Below are 21,790 nucleotides of genomic sequence, written 5' to 3' on the forward strand. Positions count from 1 at the left end.
TGATGTGTGTGTGATCGCCAATGGCGATGGTGGAACGGGATCTCTAGTAGCTTAGATTGTGAGTGTCTCGCCATAAGTATTACAGTTATTGTTTTGACATGTAACTACAAAGAGTTCTAAGAATAGTTTAGAGTCAAACTGTATATAAGGATATTATAGGGCATAAGAGAACTAGCTGTTTAGGTTTTTGTATTATTATTTTTATATTTAACCTAGTAACCTTTTATATTTAATATAGTAAATCTTATACTTCACAACTGGTACCTTATTAAGGTGCTACGTGTTCGTGTAATTGTAAAAAAAAAACCTTAAGAAAATCAAAAATATTACAAACTGTCATGCCGTTGCGTTGTGTCGAATCTCATAGTTGCTGAGTGCAATAGGTAAACTTATATTTTCTCGATATACACCAGAAATGTTCATACTACACTTCTTCCACCTGAGTTTCATTCCTCTGGTCTGCTTCTGCTACGACTATCACCCGTACCCAAGCCCCCGGATCGTCGAGACACGTCAAGGGCTACTCCAAGGGACTATCCGCACCCTCAGGAACCTAGACCCGGTGGAAGTCTATCTTGGCATCCCCTACGCAGCGGCTCCTGTAGGCACCGGAAGGTTCATGCCACCAGCCTCACCTCCGTCCTGGATGGGAACCAGGGTGGCTGATACCTTTGGTCCAGTTTGTCCTCAAACTTTTCCACCTAGGCCGGACACCACTATGCCCACGGGACGGTGGGGTTATATGGACAGAGTACGCTACAACCTGAGCAACCAGAGCGAGGACTGCTTGTATCTCAATATTTACGCGCCTTTGAGAGGTAAGTGTAGCAGTAAACATTATTTTTCCCACCTTGAAATTATGGATTTCATCTTAATATCCTAGGATAAATCTACGACGCGTACCACTAAGTTCTAGCCTGGAACTGTTTAAAACATTACTTTAGGCTATTCCTACAGGGTCGAGGTATTATCACATTGATTAAATTCATTGGGGATTGGTGGGATTTAAACCCAGGACCTCGGAATCCGAGCTCACACCCACCGGATAAATGAATTCCAAAGACATATTAAAATCAAGAGATTAAGTATTATAAGATTTGAAATCTAATTTTAATCCAGCACCTAGATATCCAACACCTCCATATATCTACGTAAGCTGTATACTTACTTCATCATAGCTTGAACAATTTGTTTACATGCTACTTTTCAAAATAAGAACGATAAAGTTTTAATTGTGGTTGAGCCTTGTGTTTCTGACACATTTAACACGAAAAGTTTCACTTAATCTTGGATAATATATATTTAAAGTATAAAGTAAGACATAAGATACTTGATTTATTTTAAAAATAAAAGATTATGTAAATGGTTACCGAGATTCATCCAACCAATCAATTTGTGATGATTCTATAGGAAAACTGTAAACCTCTTTAAGGTTAAGTGTAAAAAATAAACGTATCAGCCTCTCATCAGTATTATTTAAAAGAACAACTGTCAGCTAAGATTCGTGTTTGTGAATGAGGCATGTTTCAACGACCAATACACTAACTCACAGGGTGAAGGAGGATCGTCATATGAGCATCAATGTTGAAATAAAATATATCAGAGTTAATAAAAACTCATGATTATACATGTTATAGTTCGTTTTTTACTTAATTCGTTCCGATATCTTGTACATACAAACTTAATTACAGAAGAAATGCACATAAATTTCGTCTTCATCGTGTGCTTAGCAAGTAGCAGAGTGTGAAGGGTAAAAATAACACATATTAGCTATATACCTATTTCAGCGTGTGACACCTTTCAAAAGGTAATTTTTATAGAACTTAAACGTATAAAACGATTGAAAAGTACTACGATAAGAAGGAAATATAAAGCAAAGTTCATGAATTTTATAACATTTAAAGAATGGTGGTGCTGCTATTTTTACCCAGCAAAATAAATTTAAAAGGTTAGCTATGATGAGTTACGTTTTAAATGCATAGAAAGTTGAAGAACTATATTATAACATTTAAAACAGATAAAATTACAACCAAGCCTCTATCAATAGTTTTGATTGGAATACAATTAAAAGAGTAAAAAATTAATTATGTTGGTATAGTACATAAGTTTACGTAATAAAGATATCTAATTAATTAAAGTTATTTGTCTGAGACATTTATGGCATCACTACCTGTAAGGGCTGTATGTATTTCGTAAACTGTAGTTTATACTTAATAAACGATTTTCCACATTCGTATTTTCATATAACCATATATGACCAATTTTCATCAATTAATCCACTATGAGCTTTCATGAAGAACACGTCTACATAAGAAACAACTTTTTATAATAACTTAAAATATACATCTCTGCAAGACTTCAAAACAACAAAAAGTAATAAGAAATAACAAATTACAAAAAAACACTCATTGAATTCGTAGACTCAAACAAAAACCGTAACAAAAATTCGTAGAGTGGGATTGTGAAATGGTTAAATTACACAGTGGAAACTGACATATAAATTGGTCTCAACTAAAAAGTTCCTCCAACAACTTGTTTTTTGTTCGGATCCATTTCAATTTCACACCAAGCCGAGCACCAGAAACTGGATAACTTTACCCTCATATTGTTTCGAAAGCTAAAACAAACCTAATTAGTTCAATTGTGGAATTTCATTACAAGATAAATTAGAAACTGTTTAAAATGGCACACATGTGTCCTAATTTGTTTGCTTATATCAATGTTCATCCCCGCTTATTATTATAAAAACATATCCAGGGCACTTATTAAGTTTTGTTAACGTGTTAATGAGCAGTTAAAGGCATTTTTTCATTAGGATAATATTAGTGGATTATGTGTATTGGAGTTAAATTATGTTTAACCTGTAGCACCGTAAGATAACTTGCTCTAATGTGATAAATAAATATTTAAAGTAAAGTCTAAATTATATAAACCTCAAACACGTAATGTTTGTATTGTTTTGCAAATGCAAGAAATGTTAGTAATGGCTGTTTTGTGAATCAATACAAACAATAACTTCTAAAATCTTTGCTTTTTACTGCAACTTAATCATATTAAAGCCATTCAAATAATCTGGATAGATAGATTTTTACGCGATAAAATTTAATGATAGATGACATTTTATGCTGAGAACACTATGACAACTTTTTAGCAATAAACCAATAGGCCTATATACATCGATGATGAATTAATAGTTTTGTTAGAAGACCTAGTGTGACACTAGCACTAAACATATTAGTGATTATAAAAAAAAACTAAAATCTATAAAGATCACATAACCCTATACAAGAGAAAAATTTATTCTATTCTGAAAAATAAATTTTTGAGTATCTGCATTTGTAGTGTAGCGATGAACCGAGACTTTTCACAAAATTATTATTTTTGTAAATTATGTAGTTAACAGTGCATGTAAATCGTCTTAACTTTTCTCAACTACATCAAAATGAAACTGCGATCAGCTAGAATTTTACAGCAGGAAACATGAGATGACATACCTTAATATTTTACAAAATACAATATTTTAAATATTCTCCACTAGGGAGGGCGACCGCGATGCCTGACCCTAACAATCGTGCCAAGCGACGAGACTGTGCTAAAAATAGCACGGAGGAGAGAGCGAGTAGGAAAATACTTGAATATTTGCTCTTTATCTCATGTTTTTACTGTTATCGGGTAAAATATTTAGATGAAACGTTTGTGCACTCTACCTTCAGTTGTTGTTCGATTTTTGAGTAAACGAACGATTAATATATCGTAATACTTCAATAAAAAAATATATACTGTAAACATATATTATGTGTTTACAAACTGGGATTGTTTGATCACAAGTTACTGACTAGTTTTGCTTTATTTGTTTGCTTTATTTTAATACCTTACTCCATAATAGTTTTACTATATTAAGGAATATATTTTTAAATTTGTTTTGCATATGAAATAAAAGAGTAGAAATAAAGACTTGCCCTCAGAAAAAACTACCCTAACTAAAATCTAATTATTCGTTATTTTAGTTTTTGAAATTATTCACACCAAAGTATAAAAGGGTTATATGAATCAATTTACAAGAGCTAGGCTACTTTCCAAAATCTGTCTTTACAATATCAAATGTAATAACCTATTCTTTATTATAGCTTTTAGCTATGCAAAAGTGCTGTGTCCTCCTTAAAACAAGTAGTCAAACTTAAAGTAACGCATTTAACAATTCTGAATAGAACTCAGCTTCCTAGGATGTAAAGAAAGGTAATAACAATTCATCACTAACTATATTAGATGACTTTATTTAACCAATGAAACCAGGGAGACCATTACTGACCCCAATAGTAATATTTAAACTAACACAGACGAATATTATCACCGATTTTGGGTGTGATATGTATGATCAAAGATTTCCTTAAATGTATACCATAATTTAATTTTAATTCCAAATCCGAAAAAATGAGCCAATACTAATATTAAAACTTAAATTCTATTAATTATCACCACAAAATTAGTTGTAAATATTTATCAGTATATTTTTAACATATTTAAACACAGAGACATTCAATTGCGCTAGTCTACGCAGGATCAACATACCTGCAATTTAAGTACAATGGCAATGTGTCAACAATTGATTTACAAGGCAGATAGGTGGTCATGTTTGATTATGAAAATGACGCATTATTATTCAAAGGTGTGCACTGACTAGCGCCAGTGGAGCCCGGTGATTTTGTGAATGACTAACTAGCATGCCACAACAATGGTTTCGACTACGGTCCTCATTTTCGCTTCAATTAATCTTAGCTGTAGTGATTGTGTTTACTAGAAAAGTTTGCTTTGGAAACACAAACATTTGAATTGTCTCTAAAAAACTCCTAATGATTGTTTATGTCAACTTAAAGCATGGAATGCTGGTACACATTTTAATCTTAGTTCGATTTTTAACGTAATCATAAATAAAAACATGACAAAAATATAAAATCCAATATGCAATAATATTAAATAAAACTTTTTTTATGTACAAACGTATAGTTAATTCTTGAAAGTGCCCAGACTGTTTTAAATACCTAAGTAGGTTTTTTGAAACTCACTGGAAACTTCAAATGTGTTTATATTCCTTATAAAACGCTATTTTCAACTATTGGTTCTAGCTCTTAATAGTTTTTTTTATTTTAGGTTATAATTACTGAAATAGCTAAGACGAGAAAAATTACCATTCTGGCTCGCAATACATGCAGTACTCTTTTTATTTAATTATGATTATGGAATTGACATTGAATCGTGCTTCTAGTTAATTTACATTTTGTTAACATTGTACCGGATGAACTAGTAGGGGGATTAACCATGCCCCTTTTGCTATCTGAGAAACTATTATATTTAAAGAAAATAACTTCAAAACATTTATATAACATTAAACATTATAAATTCCACTTTTATTAAAATGCTTCCATTTCCAACATGGCGTCTAACTATCTTATAGAAGATCCTGTATTTTATGGTTATTTTTTAAATAATAATGCATTTTAACAAGCTTTTATTCTTGACATTCTTTCTCTAAAGCCACTCGTTTGAGAGTGACAGAATCTTTCACTTAAGAAAAGTAACTTACTTTGTATCTGCATCCTGTAGCTCATAAACGAATATGTTTGAAAAGGAAACATATAATACAAATATGTATTAAAATCTGATCTACATAAAAAAAATACATAAAAAATCAAAAATCAAATACAAAATAAAACACAATAAAATGGTGATTCAACTGTTTGAAAAACAACCACTACTTTCAAAAATGGCAGTAGACTTCATAATTGGAGATATGTATTTTTAGAATGTAAATCCAATTTTTAATACTTTATTTTTACTTTATTCTCTGAATTTCATCTCAAGTTTAAAGCGGAAAAGTAGTAATGATGTTTTGAAATCATTAAAATATAGTAAAAGTTTACCATTTAATATTATCTCTAAAATTATAATCGGTTCTGAGTTACCAAGGTGGCAAAGATAAATTGTTGGCTCTCACAAAGTATTATTTTAAGGGGTTATACAGTAATCAACATTCTTATTTCAGCCTAAGAAGTTAGATATAAAATTGTAAAAATTGCCCAACGTAAAATCCCTAAATAATTAGCTTATGAAAAGAACAATGACACAATGAATCTATTCCCGTATCTAATAGCAAATTTAACCATGTATAAAAGCTCCATATAGCCGTATATTTCATCACAATGTCATATGGTTACAATGTAGCCAATGTTGTGTGTGTAACAATGCATAATAATACAATCGATTTCCCCAAGAGTAATTGATTTCGAACGCAACGTATTGTAAGTAGCAATGAATGCATTTGCCCGTTTGATTACAAATAATGTATGTTGGGCTCAACTAATTTAAAAAACACATTGCAACTACGTACTCTTAAACTAATTTTTCACTTACTGGAAACATCATTTAGCCTTTGGTTAAGAATAGGGGGGTTGTAACATTTACCAAATATATTTGTCATTCATTTATCGTCTTTTTTTCAAATAAATGGTGAAATCATCAAAATATTTTTTGTTGTATAAAAAGTTCTGTAAAACGTTAATGATGAAAAAAAAGTTTGACAGTGGAAGCTAGAGTGTCTTCTTCACCTCTGCAAAAACACTAAAAACAAGCGTCAGGATCCCCTTATCCGGATGGAAAGTGTAAAGATCTAATGTTAAATTCTTTCTTAACAGATTAATGTTGGTTCTTGATTCCTCATACATCATATATCCAAAAAAATGAATCGTATGGGTAAAAAGTTTTAAATGATCGCGAATTGAGTGATTTTCAATCATCGGTAAAACTATTTTTACATTTTCAGATTTTATACCATTTAAATTTAGTCATGACCCTAGACAAACGAATTAAAACCATGGTCACATGATATCATAACCATAAAACATCCATTTAGTCCTCTGGAGCTCGAGACTTTGGCAAGGAATGTTCCCTTGATTTAATCTAAAATTCACCTTTACTTAATAAAGATTCGTCAAAAGTATATAATTAATTTGACCAAAGTTCACCAATTCAGTTTCTTTGATACCTAACGCTTTCGTCTATCTTTTTAGGTCTCCGCCACCATGCCCTACGTTTAATTTATTATGCAGATCATTAAGCCCACGTGTATTTTAACTTCAAATTACAGGCTACTAATGATAACAATAAGAAATAAAATAATTTTGTAGCCGTAATTTGAAACGGTTGCAAAACGGCCAATGTTGGCACAAGGCCGACAGGGAGGTGAAAGGAAATGAAAAAAATGGCGTTTCATGGTGTGATAGACAAATCATTTCAAAGTTCCTTTCTTATTTAAATGACTGATATGAAGTCCAAATCAATAGAGAGCACCAAGATCTGTTTAAAGTGAAATAATGTTATGGTTGGTTGGCCCTTCCCTCTTTATAGTTTTATATATATAAATATAAGTTTATTTCGTTACATTTTAATGTCAAAAACAACTCTGTATGCTGATAATTCTACATTTCTTTTAAAAGGCTCACAGTGAACTAATTTATAAAAGCAAAGTGGTTGTATGATTAATGGCAGGGTACCCAGCTATTTTAAGAGTTTTCTGAATTTCCACTCAAAAGAATAAATCATTGAAACTACTAGGAATTGAAATTGACAAATAAATATTCGCATGGAATAACCTCGTGTTGTTAACTGGCATTAGAGATATTTCTGTTAAACAACTAACAGGTAATATAAACTAATGCTACTGTATTATTTTAGTTTGTATCTACAGTTTAGGATTATTGTACGGAGCCACTCGTCTGAAACCCTTAAACCCGTTTTTAAATATGAAAAGGGGGGCATAGGATGTGTTTTACAACAAAATCACAAGACATTTTGTAAAAAAGAACAATTACAATTACTTGTTATAAAAAAACACTTTTCTGCAAATTTGTAAATGTTTTATGAATTTGAAAGAAAGCATAATTAATGTCCAACACAAGATCAACCAAAGGGATCATGAATACATCACCATAACACTAGAAATTCAATAATTAAAATCACTGTTAATAAAACGTGCTACCTTAGATTGCGTTATAATATTTCCCTTCTGGTGTAAAAAGCATATGGTCAATGTATAAAACATAATAATAAGATTTATTTTACATAAACGTATAAATACAACTTATTGAAAGGATATTGTACTCATTTCTGGATATAATCTATTACAACGAATCATGTTGAAAATCTATTAATAAGGAACACAATAAGGACATTCTCTGGTATACTCCTTTTTCGAACGTCCTACATAACCGCTGTTGATGAATTAGCAGTCATTTTAAAGATTATGTTCCAGCGAAGTGACTAGAACAGTCCTTAGGGCTTCGCCCCTAGCGTAAAAATATACTTTTTGAGTTTGCTATCAAAGATCCAGTGTTGCTGACCTACTTTCCTCATAACGGTTTTAAAGTAAATTGTAATTTTATAGCCGAACTTACGGTTAAATGTTTAACTACAGTCATATAACAAAGGACGAAACAGTTCATTAGAATGGACTTTCAACAGCCTAGTCTACTTTTAGAGATAATTGTGGGCTGACTAAGGAAGGTAAATTACTCTTTATAGTATAGAGTGAATTAACAAACTTTATTGACTGAAAAGTAGTAGTTATATTTATCGAATCTATTATATACGCAACTGTAATAAACGAACATAGTTTTTGAAAGTGATGAGGGTATTGTGTTACTAGCTTTACCTCATAAACGAGTGTTGCATGCTATGAAATGTGCAATTTGCCCACGGATCTCTTGGTAATAAATTATTTTTTTTTACTAAATGCTTAAAAAATGTTTGTTTACATAATGTAACATTTCTTTGCTGACGTCTGCTTACACTGTTACAAACTCATTTTTTTCTCTTTATGATTAAGAGAGAAAGGACCAGCAGGTGACATGGCGACTGACTCAAATATAGCCGGATTCTTTGTGACTATTTTTACAGTTCGTTTCTCTGTCTAGAGCCATTATTCGGTGGCTGAAAACTGTCCGGTCGTTTGGAGTTTATTCCTGATCGAATCAAAATAAACCTTCTTGTTCTCTTTATCCTTCTGATAGAGTACATAGTACGATTGATTAAGTTTGCTGTGCTTCCTTGTTATCTATATATATAAAGCTCAAATACCACTTGCTCATTCATTCATTCACTCATCACGAAATCTCATAAACCATAAGACCTAGGAACCTGAAACTTGGCAGGCATCTTCCTTTTGGGTAGTAGACGCTCACTAAGAAAGGATTTTGCCCTCCGACCTCTGGGCTTTGCCCCAGTGGCTCTGGATTTTCCCATGTTAAACTTATGAGAAATGGAATTAATGAATCTTAACAGCTGTTTCAATTAAACAAGTTGGTTCTGTTCTATGATATTCAATAGCATTAAAGTTACAAGGATTACCAACAGGGTGCAGCACTATTATTTCTTTTACATTTATGACAACAGCTAATTTGCAACCAAAAGGTGAGTGAGCGTAGCGAACGAACTTCAACTTGGAGGCGAGTTAGCGTAGCGAACGAGCTAACCTGAAGGCAAGTGAGCGTAGCGAACGAGCTAATCTGAAGGTAAGTGAGCGCAGCGAACGAGCTCCAACCTAAAGGTGAGTGAGCGTAGCGAACGAACTTCAACCAGGACGTGATTGAGCCATGCGAACGAGATCATCTTGAAAATTAAGAAGTTAAACGGGACAAAGCCCGCGGTTTACAGCTAGTCCTATATAATACTAGTTAAGTTTGAATATTTGTTGCTTCAACTTTGGTATCGGTACCAAGAAACCTTATTGTACTTACGGTATAGCTTGGTTTTGCTTCAAAAATAAGTTCTAGACCAGTGGTATAAACGGGAAAAATTATCGCCATAATATACATACAAACTTTGAGAAGTTGAACAAGGCCTTATGGAATTCCATTTCGCTATTACGTTATTTTCATGATCGTAAATAACACCACTGTAACACATGTTTTTTTTATATATAGACATAAGAAATAATCAGATTAATACTACTAAGCATATTAACCAACAGAATGAATAATAAATTAGGTCAATGTTGAGTAATGAAATTAAAGAGAAGTAAAACAGACTCTAACTCTAACCTACCTCATATCTGGCTTAAAATTTACCAGGCAGCATATTTTAACTAATTAACTTCGACTAGTATTATTTCATATGCAATGTCACACCGTTTTTTGGTGTATTGAATCTTCTAATATAGGTTAAATAGTTAATCATCACTGACACTTTTATGATCTCTACGGTTTTTTAGGGGTTTTAAAATGTTTTCACATGAAAACAACACACAATTAACACATGAAAACAAGTTGAACAAGAAGGTCACGTATGTATTAATTTTAGTGCACAGCTAGGAAAACAAATTTGTTAATTAATATTTAACAGTTTTATGTTGTATTGCAAATTTACGTTGTGGGTTAAATCAAATATGTCCAAGCTGGGAAACTGATTGATGATTTGTTAATTTACAATGAATGTATATAGCCACAAATTTGTTTGCAAGTAAGATGAACTTGGATAATTTGTTGAAAACAAGAATCGTTAATAAGGAAAAAGCTCCCATTTGACGGTGAAAAGCAAAATCAGTGAGATAAAAATCTTACAAGATTACAAGAAAAGTTTTCTTTTGCCAATCAGCAGAACAAGTTGTAGGTTTGGTTTTCAGGAGGTGAACAAAGTTTTTATATTGCTGTCTAAGTGCTCTAACAATCTTCTCGATATTACAAAAGCTTTGACTAAGAGAAGGGGTCCAGGATCGTGTTTTCTTCCTAATAAAAAAAATGCAAAAGTTTAAAATTCCAAATAACTTGTTTATAACCCTTATATCTTCTCCCTAATCCAATATGAATCATAATTTAATTGGCCTATACAAATAAATACAAATAAGATGATATATAAATTAATTGGGACATTTTTAGTGTTGGGCGAACTAAACTTTGAATCAGTTCATAGTTTGGTAAATATTCGCTATTATTTCCTTTGAAAAAAAAAATCTTTATTATTAATTGGCGTTAGACAGAGTCAATGTTTTTGAACTGTGCTTTGTTATTACGTAACATGAATCTGAAGTGTATCTGTAACAAAATAGCTTGTCTTAAACGGGTTGATATGGTTATATATTTTTGGTTATAAAAAATAAACTGAAAATATGTTTTATGTTTGTCATTAAATCTTTGCGCAAGCAAATTATTCTTTTTTCATTATAAATTACAAATAAAACTAATTTTTGCTCATTAAGGTCTGTTGTCCCCCCCCCCCTTAAATAAAAAAGGAGGATAACCCAGTATGTCTAACTCAAAGTCGTTTCAAGACATTGCCTGAAAAGAAATACCTAGAATAAAATATGGAAAAAATCATATCCATGTGTTTTTGTGTTTAGTTAGAACCTCTCGTCGTCTAAAAAAAAAATATGATCTGAACTAATTAAGCATGTTAATCATGATAAGTATGTTTAAAATTAAAACAGTATACCGTTGTATCAGTATGATTACTTTAAAATAAAACCGTTAGTCAGTTTCAGCCTAGCTAAATATTAACTGGAAGCAATTTTTTTAACGGTAACATATCCTAACAAAATTTTTAGACTGATCTTAAGAAATTCCTTCGAACTTATGTTGGATGGGTTCAAATTTTAGCATTAAATTATCTGCAATTACAAGAATATTCCTGAATTGGAATAGAGATGATATTAACCGTGTAACTGCGGTTCGTTTATGTAAATATATTTGAAGCCACTTTTGCCAAGCTAGGCCCACTCAACTACCACTTTACAGAGTTTGTCAACACTGTTCTAATTTTAGCTGTCACTAGAATGCCAATTGACACAACTTCCAATAAAACGGAAGCATCTATCCAATGTCAGTAATCAACTGCAGGTTATAGCGTGGATACAGCGTAAAGTGGTGTCTGCCTTGTACCTTTCTAAGTTTAAAGAATTTCACTCACTTGTATTTTCTCTGTGTTGCCTTACTGCAAATCTTATGAACTAATCGATGATAAATTTGAAAATGACACTTAATTCGTATTATTTTGTACTAAGATGTATTATTTACCGAACTACTAATGTGATTTAATGTTCTCATTTACTAGCAGTTTTAATGTGGATTTGTCAAACATTGTTAGTCTGACTTAAGTGTTAAAATAACTGCAAACAGAGAATTTAGGTTGAAATAAATACCAGAATAATAGATCGAATAAGCACACCTGACTCAAATAAAGTTATAAATTAAAGCAATAACGTACAAACTAGAGAATTTTATTTAGTTTTTAACATTAGACATATGAAAGCTTCTTTTAATTAGAAATTGCTTGCGGTGGTTTGAAAAATATGAAAACTTTCCCAACGAAGTTTCTTGTTAAGACAAAAATTAAAGTAGGCCTATATGGTTCAGGGGGCTCTGTTCATTATCGATTTTGAGTATGTACACACTGTATATGTATTCTTTATAGAATTTCCATAATTTATATACATTATGTTCTTGAGCAAAGTATTTCCAAAACAATATTAATATGACATACTGTACATATTAAATGTTAAATATACAAAAAGGTCTATAGTTAACAAATGTACTACGTATACAGGGTAAATATTATTCTGTAAAAAAATTCCCGTTCAATATGACTGTTCCAATGTATTCGGAAATTAAATTTACATTTATAGAACGCAACATGTAGGCAAAGATCCAATAGTCGGCTGTTGAAGGCTTACATAGTTCAATTAGCAGTATAATGCTATTCTGGTGGTAAATTCAATTTCAATTTGGCTCGGTCTGGTATCTCCAAGCCTATTTTCAGGATTAGGTTTAACAAAGTTATGGTGTACTAGCAGCTTGGATTTAATCTCGAAGATATTAGTTTCAGTTTTGTTACAAATTATTTGTTCGATTAATGATCAATAATTAATTTTCTAAGAAACTCTTTCTCATTAAATTAATTTTCTGAGAAATTCATCTAAGTAAGGAAGATTTACGTCAGCAGTTGTGACACTAAACAGATCGCTATTTAAACTGAGACTAAAATAGTTGTGAGCTTGCAAAATAGTTTTTTGTGTTCTATTTTTTTGTGTTTGAAAATAGATCTTTCCTACAATTGAGATTTAACACAAATTAAAAATACTTATGTGTTGGATCCATACCATGTCGAACAGATTTTAAAACAAAAGAAAAGTGTCATATAAAAATATAGTTTAAATCTGCTGTATACTTAGCAGGAGCAGTTATTGTGCTTTCTGATATGTAAACTTATATGTTAAAAGAACTAATATTGAATGAATAACTATCAAATAGAGCTGTGGGTTAGAGTTAGTTTAATAGAACTGTTAGCTTAAGATTATTTTAAGTTATGTGCTATCCATATTTGATTGTAAAATAATCCAATTTATAAAATGGTCTGAAGTTAGCTACTTTGCATACAGAAACATTATGATATTGATTTTAATTAACTTCAAGGATTCCTATTTTAGCTAAACAGAATAAAATGAAATAAACCACATACTATACTTAAAAAAATATTACATTAAGACTATTATTGTTCTCAAAAATTATAATATGTTGTATACAACGATGTATTGGGATTGGCATTCAAGTAAATAAAATTATAAGAGTAGATCTTTCTAAAGTAAAATCGTATTCCTTGCAATATTACATTAAGACTATTATTGTTCTCAAAAATTATAATATGTTGTATACAACGATGTATTGGGATTGGCATTCAAGTAAATAAAATTATAAGAGTAGATCTTTCTAAAGTAAAATCGTATTCCTTGCAACATAAATACATGTTAAATACTGATTTACTTTTTAATAGAAAAAATCGTATGCAATTAAGCTTGATATTTTGAAATTGTGATTGTTTCTACGTAAGTGCAAATGATAAAAATGTATCCCATAAATACAATGCGATGGGGGTTAAGTTACTTTTCAATGCTGCACTATCGTTTTGTGGCTTGCTACATACAATAATTGTATTGAATCGACCACAGAAACCCATCCATTGAAGCTCCTTCAAAATGCATTCATCTAACTGGTTGACACAGAGATTCAATTAATAATACCTAGTATATTGTCCTATGCACTACAGGAAAATTAATTTAAAACTTATTATTTTAGTTTAATTTAATAACTCGTAAAATGTTATTAAATTTTAATTCGTGAAATTGGTGCCACAGACACATTCTTGGATATTGTTGGCAAACATACAGTTAGCGTTCTTGGCACATTGTTTTATGTTACTCATAAAGAGAGAACACAGTTTTATGTCATTCAATTTAGAAATTATATAACCTTTGCTCTTTGTAATTGTGTCTTACTTTTCAGATTAAACTATTTTTTCTTATTTCGTTTTCATCTTATTTATTAGAACCATTATTTATTCCTTACTATACGCAATCGTAAATACCTAACTATTCATTTTAAGGTTAGTTTGATTTGTAAACAATAGTAAATAATAGGGTTAGTAGTAATAAATGTGACAGCGTTGCTTGTAAGCTTTATTTATAGATTTTAGTATTTTTTTACTTTAAATATTGTATTATATAGCACATAATTTTGGTGCAATTACTGTATGCTTATTAGTTGCAATAAAAACAATTTGCTGTTTACTGGTTGTTCACTTATAGTTATAGGGTAACAGATAAGAAATCATACTGATAATTACCCAGTGTTCATTTAATTTATTTTAATATTAATGCTAGGTTTGCTGAATTTGTTTGGCTTTCTCCTCTTGGAAATAGTTAAATTAATAGTGGCACTTTTTTTTACTTTTATGTACGAAAACATAGGAACGTCGAAATACACTCATCAATTACTTCCAGTTACACAAGATATGTCTTAAAATAAACCATGGGAAACGTAAAGCTACTGTCTCATTGACTCCCACAAGGAGCTACTCCAAACATTACTATAACAACAAACAACTAAATAAACAACAATCTGGTTTGTTTCCAACACGTTCCTCAAACACTTGAAGATGGACGATAAACACATTGTGCTGTAAAGGTTCAAGATTGGTCATAAGTCGAAGTAGAAACATGAAGCTACGTTTAGTTCAGTTGGAAATTACTGTTAACCTTCTGCGTATGATGTTCTTGTGTCAATGCTTTCGTTTGCTACGTTGTCAGTCACTAAACCAAAACATAAATAATTAATTGATGGCTATGCACAAATAGTGCATATAAATATATTCTAAAAAAAAACAGGTAACGATGTAAGTGATTGTTTAGACATTAATAATAACTAAACCAAAACTTTATACCCAAGAAAATGTCATTATCTGCATATAAAATCATCTGGAATTTCATTAAAAATTGATGATGCAGTGAAATATAATTAGTTTAAAACTTGTGAGGGCGAGGTGGTTTAGTTGTAGAGCGTGGACCTCCAGTCCAGGAGACCCTGGGTTCAACATCCGACAATCACCAAATAGGTTTTAGTTATAAGAAAATATTGCAATTTTTTGGCCTAGGTCAACGTAATGTGCACGGATAAAAGACTAGAATCTAACGCGAGGATGAAGGTAGAAAACATATTTTTATGCTTTTGGATTAATATAATCTGTACAATTTACAACTATTAGATTAGTTTTAAAGTGAAATATTTTGTGTAATAAGAGATTAGTGCTTCATAAAAAAAATCGTAAATTCGATTGAATAGTTTGTCAGTTGTATAATATTGGACAAGTTTTAATACAACCATACAACACAATACCATAATTACCATAGTTTTACCCTCAAGGTATTATAAAACGTAGATGAAAATTCCTTCGGTACATGTAGATTTTATCAGGTAAATTATCTAGAGATGACTTCGGAATGGGACCGTTACAGAGCGAGGAGTGTAGAATACAAAAGCTACGAACATTGCTGTTCTGCTCGTCGAGTAGTAACGGCAACCCTTAGAATGGGAAATTATCTTTTAGCTCCTCAAATACACCTTCCCTGCATGTGTTTATACACTGTGTTTCCTTATTTACGCTTTAAGTACTCGAGTTGAGTAACCTCTTCGTTTTAAACATGACTTGTTAGTAAAAACCATTATAATATATAAAACCTCCGCAATAATTTTAAATTAATAAAATATTTATCATTAAATATTTTCCTAATGTGTTTTTTTTTGCGTTTGAGGTCATTAGGAACGCTATTTATTCAACAGAAAAATATAAATTTCTGTCCGTTTAAATATCACCATTGTAAAAATATCAAATTCAACAAAACGAATTTACAAATATAAGAATAAGTCATAAGTCATTTTTTAGCCAGACTTACATTAATGCATTGGCTAAGTCAATATATATTTAAAAAATACAGATTGTCTTATAAACAATAAAATAACTACTAAAAAAACAATATTTACATGTAATTAATTCATGAACCAAGCATACCATATGCCCATGACTACCTATCAGCAATCAAATCACGGATACGGTAGTAACACTTGGACACCAGTAATTTTCGAAGTGATTTTTTTAAAAATAACAGGGTTTGACTCAATTTTTAGATGGGTTGGCAAATGCATTGAAAAGCAGTATACCGTTATAATAAATATGGTTTTTGAAAAGGCATGAAGGAATATTTTTTTCACTAAATGAACGATATCAGCAATCGGACACATACGTTCTATTATTTGCTAGTCAAAACCCTTATCATGGGTAGTGGGAGAAACTATGTAGGGGATATTTCATGTAGGGAAAGTCACAAAGATGCAATACTTTTTGAAACACAATTATTACAGCAATAATAGCTGTACGTTTTATCATAGCTAAAAAAACGACAACATATATATTTTTAATCAAATCCATTTGAGTGTTTTTTGTGAAAATCTAATTTCTTGGCCACTTTATGGCCTTTGAAAATAAAGATTTCCAATAGTCCGAAAGAATGTTTAAGATACCACGGATTAGTAGGCCTATCCACATACCAAATTTCATCAAAATTACACCACAGTGTAGTATGTAGCTATGTTAACATCCACACTTAACCATGACATTTTTGGATATGGATAACAGAATTTTATAATTTAACGTATTATTTTTCACCCATTTTTTTTTAATTGGTCTTAGTAAATATCATTAAACTTTGGTGAATGTGTGTTAAAATGCATGTTAGTTGTATCCCTCAAAGGGTATGTGAACTAAGTAATAAAACCAGGTAGATACAGTGCACACAATACATGAATCCATAATGATAAATTTTGTTTCACTTTAATAATACATTTTCTGAAGTGTAAAGTATAAGTTGGCAGCAGTGACTGCGGCAATGCGATATTTCATTTTGGGGTGTTGGCAGCATTCCAGGCCTCAAATGATGCTGCTACCTGATTGTTCTTATGATGTACTGGATATGGTTTACCAACTGAAATTATGCTGAAAATATAATTTTGACTAATTTGTTAAAATGACTCAAGTTTATTTTATGAATTGGCTATGCGAAATATTTAGTAGCTACTAAGTAGTCGAAATTCCGTTATGTTCATTAAGTAATGGTTACTAATCGGAACGAGGCTAAGGTTTAATTAAAAATACATCTATTTTAAAAAAAGAAAGATAAACTAACATTACCAACCATCGAAAAAACTATTTGCTCTATTATATATACTATTTCTATTGTATACACTAAGATTTATACTTTAATTTTATTTTAGACTATTAATTATGCTGATAAACTTTCTCATTTGCAGTAATAAAACATAAAATACAGATACTGTACTTATTACAAGGTCTGTGTTTAAAATAAAGATAGTTTAACTTCTAAGATAATTTGAGAGACACGTGTATAGCTGTCGGTTAAGTTAGACATTTAATTATTTTCTGTTACTGTTGTTCTACTACAGTCGTAAGTATAGTACAATGTACTATGCATATACTTAGCATTTCTGCTAAAAGATTTAAACCATTTAAAACAATGCTATAGCTAAAACACGAGTGAAAAAAAAACTCATCCACATTCATACTTGGCTTAAAATACCTACGTTGTATGGTCGCCATTTCAATCAAGAGTATTAAAGTATTAAAGTGAACTTTCATACATCTTGGAGGTCATATGGATAACTAACCTGCTTTGGTCATGAATATAACATCCAGTAAATATAGCAACAAGTTAGCATATTCTGAATACTTCGTTTACAATTCAAAGCGTTGACACTTTAAACATTTTTTTAAGTCTTTAAATAAAGTATATATTAAACTTTTCATCAACTTTTCAATTCAATTCAACTCAATTCAATCGAGTTTAGTAAGGTATTACTAGCAAACAAGAATATATATTCAATTATAAAACTATTTTAGAATAAACCTAACTCGTTTAAATATGTTTATCATCCAACTAGTAGGCGTTTAAAATTTTTAATGATAAAAGTTACTTTTGATTATCAAATTTTGATTATAATTATTTCAAATAATATTAAGACTGTGAACTCTTTTGCTTTTCCTAAGCTATAAAAATAATATTCTAAATTTTTCAACAAGGGTAGTATAAATACAACTGTACAAATATAATAGTTTACAGCTTTTTATTTTTATTTTACCATAATTGTTGGTTTGGTACCAAAAATGTATTCTTGCATATTAAGGGTTATTATATTTTACCTAGTACCAAAATATCAACACCTTATGTCAAAAATTATACATTTTCTCTTGAAGCAGTCGCGCAATCGGGTTGGATTTTTTACTCTATTTATCCTTGTCATGCCTACTTAAACTTTATAATATCTTTGGTTATCTTAGTTGAATTGGTTAGTAATAATTACTCTGTACAACATTCCTACTGCAAGTTTTTGGTAATCAAGTTTGCTCAACAGGGTATTATTGCTAGGTACATTTTTACCAACATTGCTTTGAGTTATTCACAAAAAAGGCAAAGTTCTAAAATATAATATAATAAACATCTTCTACTTTAATAACAAATTAGGTTTCCTGAGCTATTTTTTTTAAATGAAAATAAAACAATCACTCAAAAATAATATCCATCAGTATTCGCTTGAAGTAAATTTAAGATACACGATGACTGATATGCTGTCGACAGCAACGGATAAACCTTATAAAGTAAATAAATGGAAACTTTATCAAAAATTGGCTCTTTCTCGTTTGAAAACATTTTATCCCTAACATAACCGTCGTGTAATGTGTTTATGTTTTTGTTTAACTTTTGATAATGATCATAAGGTTCTATTAAAATACATTTGAGTTACTAATCTTGTGTTTGATAAACTATTTCTGAGAACATTACGTGACCAGAATATTGTATACTTTATTTTTGTATTGCAGTTCATTCTCTATTCTACATGTGGTAGTCACAAATTTCTATACTCAGAGGCCTTTTTAGGTACGTTGAGTACTTCAAAGCCATAACAGTTAATTTACTTTCCATGTATTTAAGTACTATAATGGATTGTCTTTATTAGTACATTTAAAGATAAATCTTAACACTGTTGATAAGTGCGAACAATGTTTTTCTTAGATTTGATTGCTTGAAAAAAAAAGTTTTCAAAGTATGGGAGTATTATCCTCTTAAATCGCTAAAAGTAAAACAATGAACCACAGACTTTTATTTTTTCAGTTTGTGTTAATATTTAACTGCCAAAATAAAATAAATCATTGTTCCCAAATATTTTAAATTTCTATGCAAAGGGTTAAGGTAAATTTATTTTTTCAATTCATAAGTAAAACGTGTAATAGAGCAGCTCAAAGAATATTGTGACTTGTAAATGTTTTTGTGAGGTGTGGCGTATTTAAATTAATCTTTGGTGTTATTTTTATCCAAATAAATAATAATAAAATAATATAATATTAATTATGTAATTGAATTTTAAAATGTAGAAAATACGATTGTACTGTATTACCTTGGAAAATAAGTTATAAACTTTTTATTTCAATAAAGTGCATTACAGAAAGTCCCGTTTCCAAGAGATGAAAAGGGATCTTTCAATGGTTGGCACCAATGACAGCTACCTGTGCGATATTTCATCCTGTGAAGTTGGCAGCAGGTCAAATTCATCTAAAGCAACTCTTGATATTTTTCTATAGACAGTTTATATTTAATGTAAAATATATTAGGCACGTAATCTAGAATATTGCACAAATGTTATAGTCCAACTCTTGTAATACCTTGTAAAAACGTGTATACCTAGGATATTATCAAGATTTAAGGCTATCCACTTATTCGATTTAAACTATTTAGGAAGTTTGGTATAAATGTCTGTTTCAAGGAGTTTTAACTTACATCCCCAGGAAAAGGCATTATCAGCTTAATATTAGTAATGATTTGAAGAAGTTGGTACAGTATGATGAAATAAATGTGCATTAGGTCTAATTGATGCTATCATAAAATCCTAGCAAAATGCTTACATTAGCAAATTTAATTGACAAATTATTTTTACGAATATTTCCTATGTACATATATTTTTTCTGGTAAATAAAATAGCCATTTTTTACCCTCATGTTATATTAATTACTAGAATATAATTCACGAATTGATTTTTGTTTAGGGGTATATTTTTAAATTTAAACCAGTTATAGCCTTTTTTATCTTACTCAAAGAGTACAAAGATTATGGATTGATTCATACGATCGGAAAATGTTAGTGTACGAATCAGAACTGCATTCATCTAGATCATACAATTATTTTGTCTATTATGTAAGTTTATTTATAATTAATTTCAATCTGAACATGTTAAACATATTTTCGTTTAGGATGGGTCATAAAATTAACTTTTATTTAGGCTTGTAATGGTGTTACTTTTGTTTGGAAGTGAGCTAGTCTAATGGTAGAGTGCAGGGCTTCGGTCCCCGAGGTCCCGGGCTAAAATTATGTCATTACTAACGGACCTTATATGTTTGATAACAGCACAACCCTCTAGCTCTATCCTGAAGTAATGTGTAATACTAATCCGGGATTGAACCTAGCATACTAATATATAAAGGATACTTTAAAGAAAGAAGATCACTTTGTTGTAAATAAAATGTTTTCCAAGCAGATGAATTAGCCCGTCGACTCTTCGCATTTCTCATCACAGAACAACTGTTTACAATAAATTATTTTTTGTAACAGCATGCCGTCCATGAAACTTCACACCTTTTCCCAACAAATCCATAAAAAACCGATCCCGACTGATGGTGGCGCTGAAAGAATATTACCTTGACCGGATGGCAGTGGCTTGGGACACAGAAAACGTACTCAGAATGCCAACCGCATGGTAAAAAGCATTAAGCGTTTTGAGAGAGCTTTGCCTGTCAATCCGTAGGCAGCGCCACCAGCGTTGCCATTTCCATAAAAAAACTCAGTCAGTTGGTTTTTTATGGATTTTACTCAGCATAGCAACGCTGGTGGCGCTGCCTACAGATTGACAGGCAAAGCTCTCTCAAAACGCTTAATGCTTTTTACCATGCGGTTGGCATTCTGGGTTATAGTAGTACGTTTTCTGTGCTTGGGAGGATGGCGTGCATTAGGTCCAGAGGGTGCATGTGTGTGTGTGTGTGTGTGTGTATGTTAGGGAAGGTGATTAAATTTATGCTAGTTTATTTCTTGTAAAGTTACAAACTGTATTGTATTTTTGTTAATGTTTGGTCGTTATTATTAGTTTTTTTTTATGTTAACCGTAAGAAAGAACCACGAGGTTCTAAGTTTGCATCAATGAATATTTTTCATTTAATTTTTATTAATTTAATTTCAATTATTAACATTTGTAAGTGGACCAGGCCAGAAATAAAGCAACCCCATTTCCTGATATTAAATAAAAATGAATCACAATTGAATACCCTGAAATAATACGAGGTTAACTGTAAGAAAGGGCCA

General features: G+C 30.9%; 1 protein-coding gene across 1 annotated transcript in view; it reads left to right on the plus strand.

Moving 5' to 3' along the window:
• The first annotated feature begins 415 nt into the window (after positions 1-415).
• Positions 416-21,790, plus strand: part of LOC128991653 (neuroligin-4, Y-linked-like) — a 31,927-nt gene continuing 10,552 nt past the window's right edge. The window contains exon 1 of the mRNA XM_054414731.1: positions 416-818. Coding sequence (XP_054270706.1) covers positions 416-818 — 403 coding nt within the window. The remainder of the gene's footprint in view (positions 819-21,790) is intronic.

The sequence above is a fragment of the Macrosteles quadrilineatus genome, unplaced genomic scaffold (genome assembly GCF_028750875.1).
Source record: "Macrosteles quadrilineatus isolate MER2022 unplaced genomic scaffold, UCM_ALF_1.0 Scaffold_4__1_contigs__length_99947679, whole genome shotgun sequence".
NCBI lineage: Eukaryota > Metazoa > Arthropoda > Insecta > Hemiptera > Cicadellidae > Macrosteles > Macrosteles quadrilineatus.